General features: G+C 35.1%; 2 protein-coding genes across 2 annotated transcripts; both read right to left on the bottom strand.

Moving 5' to 3' along the window:
* Positions 1-4,554: 4,554 nt before the first annotated feature.
* HELRODRAFT_63885 (hypothetical protein) lies at positions 4,555-5,190 on the bottom strand (the record flags this gene model as incomplete). The annotated part of the gene is made up of 2 exons (XM_009017052.1): positions 4,555-4,857; positions 5,047-5,190. 2 exons carry the CDS (start codon positions 5,188-5,190, stop codon positions 4,555-4,557), a joined length of 447 nt encoding a protein of 148 aa, XP_009015300.1.
* Positions 5,191-6,023: 833 nt separating this feature from the next.
* HELRODRAFT_160028 (hypothetical protein) lies at positions 6,024-7,229 on the bottom strand (the record flags this gene model as incomplete). Its single annotated transcript, XM_009017051.1, has 2 exons — positions 6,024-6,311; positions 6,483-7,229. The coding sequence occupies 2 exons, from the start codon at positions 7,227-7,229 to the stop codon at positions 6,024-6,026; spliced, it is 1,035 nt and encodes a 344-aa protein (XP_009015299.1).
* Positions 7,230-10,210: the final 2,981 nt, after the last annotated feature.

The following is a 10,210-nucleotide window of genomic DNA, read 5'->3' as shown; positions in this document are numbered from 1 at the left end:
TACCTCCCGTGACGTCATTATCGTGACGTCATTATTATAATTATTATCTTACCTATAATAAAATAATATTAACGAAAGCAAGCCAGATGAGTGTTGAACTAGTGAGGATGGTTTTGACCGACAGAAAGTAACCAAGAATAAAAATTTAACGTTATATACAATTATGAATATCTATGGGCAGAAATATGGCTATTAAGTTTGATTTGACAGTAATATCAGTCTGTCTGTCTATCTATCTGTCTATCTATCTATCTATCTATCTATCTATCTGTCTATCTATCTATCTATCTATCTATCTATCTATCTATCTATCTATCTATCTATCTATCTATCTAATCATCAGTACGCACAAAGATACCACTACAAATTCGAATGAAAACTTTTTAGTGTGTTGAAGAAAAGTTGTATAAAAATAATTTTGATTGGTTCGGTTATGCAAATATAAAAATATTATCCAGAAAAATAGATACAAAAATATTATATAATTTCAGGCAGAAAAGAGTTCACTGTTTAATTACGATTGGCTAAGATTACGGAAAAATAACTTTAGAACAAAATTAAACACATTTGATTGGTTAGAAGAAAGCGATACAAAAAACACTATTTAAGAGGACACTTGTAAAGAAATATAAATATCTCCCATAGGCTGTAGCTGCTGAACATTTATTAATTTTTTCTTTTTAAGTTCTAAAATTGTCGAAAAACTTCTCGCTGCAAGTCGTCGATCAGGGACAGATTTGATCAAAGTTAGTATCTGCTTGAAAGTCAGGCTATGATTGGCTGGGAATGAAGATCCTCGTTCCTGATTGGCTGGAGCTAATGAAGACGGGCGCTTTTTATTGGTTGACGATGTTATAATGGACATTATTTGAGTTTCTGATTTGCTGTTTGTCAATAGGTCGTCTTCCGGTATATCAGTTGTCTGGTTGATTTAGAGAAAAAATTAATTAGTTTAATTAATTAAAGGTAATTAACAAATTAATCTAATTAAATTTAAGGCATTATGACATATATTAGATATATTAGAAATTTTACAATAAAAAATCAAATTTTTAATTTTTATTTAACAGCTGAAACAGGAAAAATAGATCAATCCTATTAAATTAATAACAAAGTAATCATTAAATCAAATGGTCTTAAAAGAAACCTTTGAAAAATTTAGGGATCTGCAGGGTGTTCTCTTGGCAGGTGTAGTAGCGCCATTCAACATGTCCAAATTCCCTGCTATGGCTGCAAAAATATTATCCACTTCAATATCAATATTAATAATATTAATATCATTTTAAATAAATAATACGATATAATTATTATATTTTAATCTTAATTAGTAATTTTAAGGCTGATTAACTGTTGATGAATAAATGGGTTGAGTTAAAATGAGCATCTTAGTTTAGGTGCTAATATTTTCGTTGTTGGATTTTAATTTTTATATATCAATCAATCAATCAACCAATCATAAATCAGTCAATCAGTCAATCATAAATCAGTCAATCAATCAATCAAAGAATAGTCAACCAATTTCATTTGCCAACCAGTTAAAATACGTCAGCCAGCCAGCAAATTATATATCAGATACAATACAATACAACCTTTCATATTTGGTTCTAAAAATTCAATCAATCAACCAATCATTGAACCAATCACAATCATTCAACCAATCACAGTCAACCAACCGCTTTCATCAGTTATATTTCCAATAGATTGCTGAGTAATGTCCTGGAGAATGCCCCGCCTACAATTACTACTACCCCCGCCTCCAAAAATGACGTCATCATCACCGATATTATTAGTTCTTTGTTTTTTATTGATGTTATTGTTGATGTTAGCACTGATGTTGTTGTTGTTTTCTTTCAATGTCTGATCTAAATCAATGTCTACGTCCATTGGAACTTCCACTACGGAGGAAAAACATAACGTGTCATTGTTATTGCTGCTATAAATACTGTCATTTTAATAACAACAACAACAACAAAATAACAACAACAAAATAACAACAACCACAATATCAACGACAACAACAACAAATATTAACAACAATAATAGCGAAAAATAGTCATTTTAACAACAATGACAACAACAACAACAAAATTCCTCACTCATACTGGCCATCAGTCTGTTCTCCTTATCTCCATCCTCACCAATGACGTCACCATCTGCAGTAGCGTTCATCATTCTCATCCTATCACTCTCACTCAGGTCTCTCATCACTTCTAGCACGCTCCTATCTTCACTGACGTCACCATCATTATTATTATTATTATTATTGTTGTTGCTGTTGTTGGTTTTGTCTCCTACTTCGTTGCTCTCAGGATTTGTTATTAGGTTTTTCTTGTAGAACTGGGAGTTAGGAGTAATAATAATAAGAATAATAATGATAATAATAACAATAATAATGATAATAGCTATTATTGTGTAGTTAGTTGATCGATTGATTAGTTGATTGATTTGTTGGATGGTTAGTTGTTTGATTAGTGTAATTATTATTTTTGTTATTATTACTAATTATCAACAACTCCAAAAACCTTTGCACCCTGCCAAAATCAAACCAACCTCGATAAGCGTCTGGCCCACCTGGCAGACCTTCCTCCCCAGACAACCCCCGTCGCCGGCCACCCAGCCACCAATCATACGCTCGCAACCACTCCACTGCTTCCACCTCATTAGCATTTTTGTGGGCGGGGCCAAGTCGATCGTTTCCTGCATGAGATCTTTAGTATCTTTGGTATTCTTTCGCATGACGTTGCTCGGGATACTTCGGATCTCGTCGATGATTAGGCGCCTTTTTCGTTTTAGAGGACGTGCAACTCCTTCATTGGTTGATTGAAACAACAACAATAACAACAACAACAATAGTAATAAAATCCATTCCACCAATCACGAACGAACTAACCAATCAGTAAATCATAGTCATACTGAACCACCAACCAGTCAAATATTATTCAACAATTAATCAAACAACCGACCAATCAGCCACCTATTCAGTCAATCAATCGATCAACTATTCAATCAATCAATCGATCAACTATTCAATCAATCAATCGATCAACTATTCAATCAATCAATCGATCAACTATTCAATCAATCAATCAGCCAACTATTTAACCAATCAACCAACCAACTATTTAATCAATCAATCAATCAAATAACCGACCGACCAACCTAATTTATTAGTAGCAATAGGCTGTAGGACAAACATGTCATTACTCTTTCGTAAGAACGTCGACTGATCACTGTTGATGTTGTCGTGAATGTTGTCAACTTGATTGATGTCACGTAAAACCAAGGAAAGTTCTTTGATGTTGTTGTCTTTGTTGTTGCTCACGTTTAAAGGTGAACTTTTCAATGTGACTATTAAAAAATTTTCAAACGATTTCAATAAGTTATCTCATAAATCCAGTTACTTTAACACTAACAACGATAGAAAAAACAACAACAAACTATTTCCATCGTTGTTATCGATGTTGTTGGTGAGGTCATTTCTTTGTTGTTGTTGTTGTGGAGTTGCTATGATATTGTAGTCCAACTCGAATAATCCTAAACTTCTATTGACTATTGAAAATAATAACAATAACAATAATAACAACACACACACACAAACATACACACACATATATACTAACACACACACACACACACACACACCAACACACACACAAAACTTCCTATAATACTAAATGTTACTGCCAAAACTTAATATATAACTTTTAAAAGTAAATAAAATAACAACAACAATAATAATAATAAACAACAATAATAATAATAACCATCATTTATATCCTGTCCAATCACGGACTGATTGGCAATCTGCTCTAGATCATGCAACGTCCTATCTATATCTGTGAAAATATTAATTCATTATTAATTATTATTATTATAATTATTTGCTGATAAATAAATAAATAATAATAATAATAAAAGTACTGCTAGTCAACTGACAATAAAAATAATAACAATAATAATAACAATAACAATACTAACCTAGATCGTTATCCAGAGGCAGATCATAATTAACCCCATCACAGCGTCCGTCTGGCGTGGCCGTTGGCTGGTCCCTGAATGACCATACGTGCCTGCCACCTGGCGTGCCTAATATTATATTACATTTTTATGATAATTATTATAAAATTATTATATAATTATTATATAAATATTATAATAATAATTATACAATTATTATAGATATTATTTGTTAGTGTAATTTATTTACATGTATACAGGGCACCCATACACACACACATTTATAAATTTCTCTCTCTCTCTTTCTCTCTCTCTCCCTCTCACACACACACACACACACACACACACACACACACACACACATACACAGACAGACAATAATAATTTTCCATCTATTATAACATCAGATCGAGCATCTTGCTTACTAAAATAATATTGGTGTTCGTTGTTTAATTCCTTCAAAGTTATCTTATCTGGGGTCGACTGATACATAGGGATTTCGATTGGTGAATCTCTAGATTAATAATAATAATAATTATTATTATTATTATTTATACAATAATAAGAATTATCATTCGTTATGATTAAAATTGAATATTAAAAAATTAAATAAAAAACAAATATAATAGAATACATAGTAATAATAATAACAAACCCAAAATCATCAACGAGCATAAGAGCAGCGCACTCCAAATCTTCCGGCATCATTTCAGGGAAAGTGATGGCCGACTGTGGGGCTGTAGTGACAAAACTCGCCTGCTCAACTTTTCCCGGCCTGAATGCCATCTTGATTTTCATAACGGCCTCGGTGCAGTCACTCAGGAGGTAGCGGGCCTTTCGGTTGTGGATCCGAACTATGCCCAACAAAAGGTGACCAGATGTTCTCAAGGCTAATCTCACCTACGCGTAGTTTTATTTTTCATTGCTAGATGGCTTTCTTCAAGAATTTATCAATTGTATCGTTAAAATTATAAACTAACACTTTAAAGGTTTATCTTTATTTTAAAATTAAATTACAATTTAAAAAAATCAACCACATGGCGGTAAAAATAAACGTTGAATAATCCGGAAAGAAAATCCCTAACTGACCTGGGGCCGAACAATGGCCTCCACGCTGTTCTCAATGTCCGTCTCGAAAATTTGTGACTTCGTCAACTTCTTCTCCCAATGAGCGGCCAGCCATATCTTCGCCAGAGGCCCTTTCTTGATTAGGAAAATTTGCGCGTAAAACATTTTTTTTCAATTTAATTTTTGTTGCGATTTGATTATTTTAAGGATTTAATTGAAATTTATTTCCGATCTCGATCATCAAATTAATTAAATTTATTAATTAACTTTATTAAACAACAAAATCTCCGGGAAAAATGACAAATTTGGCGCCACTGTTAAGCCAAATGTGCTTTTAATGGCTAAAGACAGATTTTACTTTTAAGGCCAGTATCTCTTAATGTCATTTTTTAAATGGAACTACAAAATAAGTGGTTATATTTTATTAATTTGATTGAAATTGATACGAATAATTATGAATAATTGCAAATTATTCATGAAATATTGTTTCATTTGAGGAACAATTGGATAAAATGCACCTACACTGTTTGTAATACAAATTTTTGATATGAAAATGGATAATAATTCATCATTAAAAAAATATTTCATTTCATCATATGTTACTTGACAAGTTATACTGCTACCATAATGCTATAAACTGGCATATAACACAACAAAGCATTTAAATATCATGGTTTTTAAAATCATACTTGATTTACATGTGTTCTTGCACGGACAACCTGACAACATTAAGCACAGAGTGTGCTTTATATGACAATTTGTTTGTTTGGATCGTTTACGGTTCATATCATGGTCGTAAGATTGATAAATAAATATATCCATGCATATATCCATATATCCAGGCATACATCCATGGTTCATATCCTTTCAGATTTTTGGTCACTGAGTTATTTTGAGTACATTTTCAGATTAAATTTTTTTCAAGTGTAGCGAAAAATTCGATAAAATTTAATTTCTGGCACTAGTATATAGTAGAAATTCAGATATTTTTCATCCACTCATGCAACAATTTTATATTTTTCTTTACAGTTTGAGTCCTTGTCCCCTGCTTTACAACAGCCACAGCAGAGGCAGATCCAAAGGGAGGTGCCGGCGAGTAGACACAAAACCGGCCAGAGAACGGCGTGTAGAACCACTGAAGCTGGTGTCTTGTCGATTATGGCGACTCTGGGTTTGTTCGGGTTGTAGTAACATTTGAACGAATCGCCTGGCCGGCCCCAATCTCGCTTGAAACGACGGTTCTCTTTCAGGTTCCAAATGTCGTCACTGCATTCGGTCAGTGAACACTGAGTAGTTATACATGTTGGTGAGTGAGAATGAATGTATTAATAATTAAAATTTAATTCTGACCTCAAATATTTTACGAAATTTTATTACAAAGTAGTTTTTTTACCATTTAATTAACAATAAATTTTGCCACAGATATAATTGAAACTATAAAAGTGAGAGATACCTACTTTTGAGTAGAAGGAATCATCCCATGACCTGTACAGCTGGGCAATCTGAAATGACCTATCAACTTTCTCGTCGTTCACTGCATCGTCTGCTGTTTCACCCTGGTCCAAGAAGAGCAAACTTGCGTTGGAAATGGAAATGTTTGAGTTGAAACCATCGAATAAGTTCTGCTCCATAGATGTGTGTGAGATGTTTGAAGAATTTTCATCGTTCGATATCTCCACGTCCGTCGATGAAGATTCATTAGCAGCGTTGCTGTAAAGTTCCAACGGAAGTTTCGAATCGGTCGAGTCCAAAAAATTTTGAACTGGTTTCTCTTTAGAAATTGTTTCAATCTGAAACTGAACGAATATCTGCAAGCATGGATATTTGGACTGACACATGAGATGAGGAGAGGAGGGTGGAATGTTACGGAACTTTGAAATTTGAGATGTGACGAGCATGACTTGAGCTTCCATCATGGCATCTACGTTAGCTACAGATGTTGTCCTATTGATTTTATCCTGTGCTGACAAGCTATCTCCCTCAGATTCGATGGCATAACTGCCAGAAAACCCTTCATCGCAAGAGCAAAAGTGGGCACTGTACGACGAGTTGACAACCTTGCAGTTGACGAGAGGCCAGAGCCGGGTCGTCTCAAACGGCAGAACAATAATGAATCCCAGGCAGCATATAAGCACGCAGCCTATGAAAATAAGAAACGCCCCGATACAGAAATAATTTATGGTCACTTTAGATGATTCGGACATCGCTGCAGTTCGAAATATAATGGCGATTAAAGCCTTAAATAGCGATAAACATTTTTAGGCTTAATTTTTCACATATATTTACCAGAAATATCAAATGTTTATTAACGCGTCGAAAGGCATCTTACGACCCTCGCTTGTGCATCGTCACAGCAACTACGTACGTACGAACGCATACGTGCGTGCAGCTGATGCTTGCTTCCAGGCAGGTAGGCAGTGCAGAGTGAGATTGTGTGCGCGCTGGAATGAACGAATGAAAGAACACTTTTGTTGAAGAATTTCAATAAACTAAATTAACGATTCTTAAGATATGGGTCTAATTTATTAAAGTTAAAAAATTTTTTCCGACATTTCACCTGCAAACCACCACTGAAAATCATTTCACGAAGCAACCATTTTTTAAGAACTGTGCTGCCCACAACATCGCATTCGAATTTGTGATTCTTAAATAATTTTTAACATTTCTTATAAATATTAAATTACGAATTACAAATTACAGGTAGAGTGCAGAAACAACCAAACGAAATAGATACATCATAAATAATGAACCGATCAAAGAATAATGAAATAATAATATGAACAACATCCACAAATCCAATCACTCTAATCATCTTCTATTTCCTTCGCCTTCACAGATTCACCAGATTTCGCTGTTGAACCCAAACCTTTACCTTTAGATTTCACCTCATCTTCTTCATCTGCGGTTGCAGTAGTACTCGGCGCTTCCTTGGCTTCTGTTGTTTCACTTTCATCCTCTGGAGAAGGTTTTGGTTGTCTTAATCCGGCTGTAGTTGGGCCAACACCAGGCCCCATTCCACCAAACCCTGGTGGTTTCTGGGTAAAAAAAGTTGGTCCTCGCTGCGTGAAGGGTGACCGAAATGGTCTCCATGGCGGAAAACGTTGGGAATGGTTCGTTGGCATGAAGGGAGGTCTCGGTGGTGCCATCATCACCATCATTCCTCTATCTCGACTGGCCGATTTTGATTTTTCTTTCGCCTCTCGCTCAGCTTTCTCCATCTCTCGCCTCTTCTCCTTTTTCTTTTCCTCTCTCTCTTCTTCATCAGCTTTCTCTAAGGAATATTTTACTCGGTTCTCAATGTGCCTGCGTATTTTTTTGGAAGAATTTCATCAAATTTATGGTTGAAAAACTGACATCTAGGCATAGCAACTCAATCAAGTGAACATTAACTAAAATTCAAAATGTACACAACACAGCAAACACATTTTCAATGAAAATAAATAAGTCCCATCAAGTTCAAAATAAAACAACCGCTAAACTATATTTCAACTCTTCATCCAATACATTAGCTAGCACTCAACCAGTATATATGCTGAGCTATACACACACATCCAGCGTCAATAAAATCAAACAATCTACGAAAGAAAATAGAAAAACTAAAAATAAAAACAAGATGAAATAAGAACGAAATTCTACCTGACTAAAAGAAACAGAGTAGAGCACCCGCCAATAACGACCAAGCATACGAGAAGGGAGTTGTATATCTTCTTGAAAGTTGACATCGATACTCTGGGTGCTGGATAAGCTGTGTTGTTGTTGTTGTCGGTGTTGTTGATATAAACAAACATACAAACAAAACACACAAACAAACACAAACAAACAAACACATACAAACAAACACATACGAACAAACACATACAAACAATACATACAAATAATTTATAAAAACGAACCAACAAACATATAATGAAGGCAAACAAACGAACGAAGGAACAAATGACCAAACGACAGACAGACAGACAGACAAACACACAAACTTCTTTCGCATTGGTCCCCAAAATGACGGGCGGCACACTTATAATCAGGACAGGTGCCAGACATGACGTCACATTGAATCATGATACCCTGACAATAGCATTTCAATTTGCAGTCCAGAGAATACGAACCCAGCGGACAAGCTAATGTTTGTCGGCATGTTGTAGCGTGAATTATCAGCCATTAATTACGTAATAATATAATAGATAATCATCTACGTCTCGTCGTTTCGAAACAATACGATACTGAAATGATGCTTAGAATGAATGAAACGAGACGGGTCCAGTTATAATGATATATAATAACGAAACGAGAACCCAGATTATTTCCAATAATTCTCTAGAAGTAAACAGTAGAAAAACTATATTTCAAATGTAGTAAGAATTGACATAACTGGCCGCATCTAATACAATCGGTATTCACTTTCCTAAGAAAGCGATTCTTTTGCAAATATATGTGCACGTGAGGTGCTTGTTGTGGCTGCCAGAGCAACATACAAAAAAAACATACACAACGCAAAACACGACACAAACACATCACAAAACACGACACATACACAACGCAAAACACGACACATACACATCACAAAACACGACACATACACAACGCAAAACACGATACATACACATCACAAAACACAACACATACACACCACAAAACACGTACAAACCACAAAACACAACACAAACACGCCACAAAACACGACACGTACAAACCACAAAACACGACACGTACAAACCACAAAACACGACACAAACACGACACAAAACAAGACAAAATCCTACTCGAGTATACGCTGAATGCCATAATCCCGCCACACTTTTGGGAATGGTTTCCCTTGCACGGACTGCCGCATATATATTCAGGAATGCTTCCATACGTGTTGTAAGCGTTACCGCAGTGACACTGATCGCCTTCCTTATTTTTGTTATTATTTTGGTAATTATTATTATTATTATTGTTATTATTATTATTATTATTGATTGGCAAGTGTGTAGTGTTGGTGTCGAGTTGTGTGAATGTTTACAAAAAAAAACACGAGCAAAGAAATAAAAGAGTGTCCATCCATTTATCCATCTTTCCATCCATCCGTCCGTCTGTCCGTCCGTCCGTCCGTCCCTTCATCCGTCCATCCATCCATCCATCCATCAATCCATCCATCCATTCATCCATCCATCCATCCATCCATCCATCCATCCATCCATCCATC

This window comes from Helobdella robusta (assembly GCF_000326865.2).
Source record: "Helobdella robusta unplaced genomic scaffold HELROscaffold_2, whole genome shotgun sequence".
In the NCBI taxonomy this organism is placed as follows: Eukaryota; Metazoa; Annelida; class Clitellata; order Rhynchobdellida; family Glossiphoniidae; genus Helobdella; species Helobdella robusta.
Note: the sequence above shows the minus strand (reverse complement) of the source record. Positions and strands in the feature narration are given on the sequence as shown.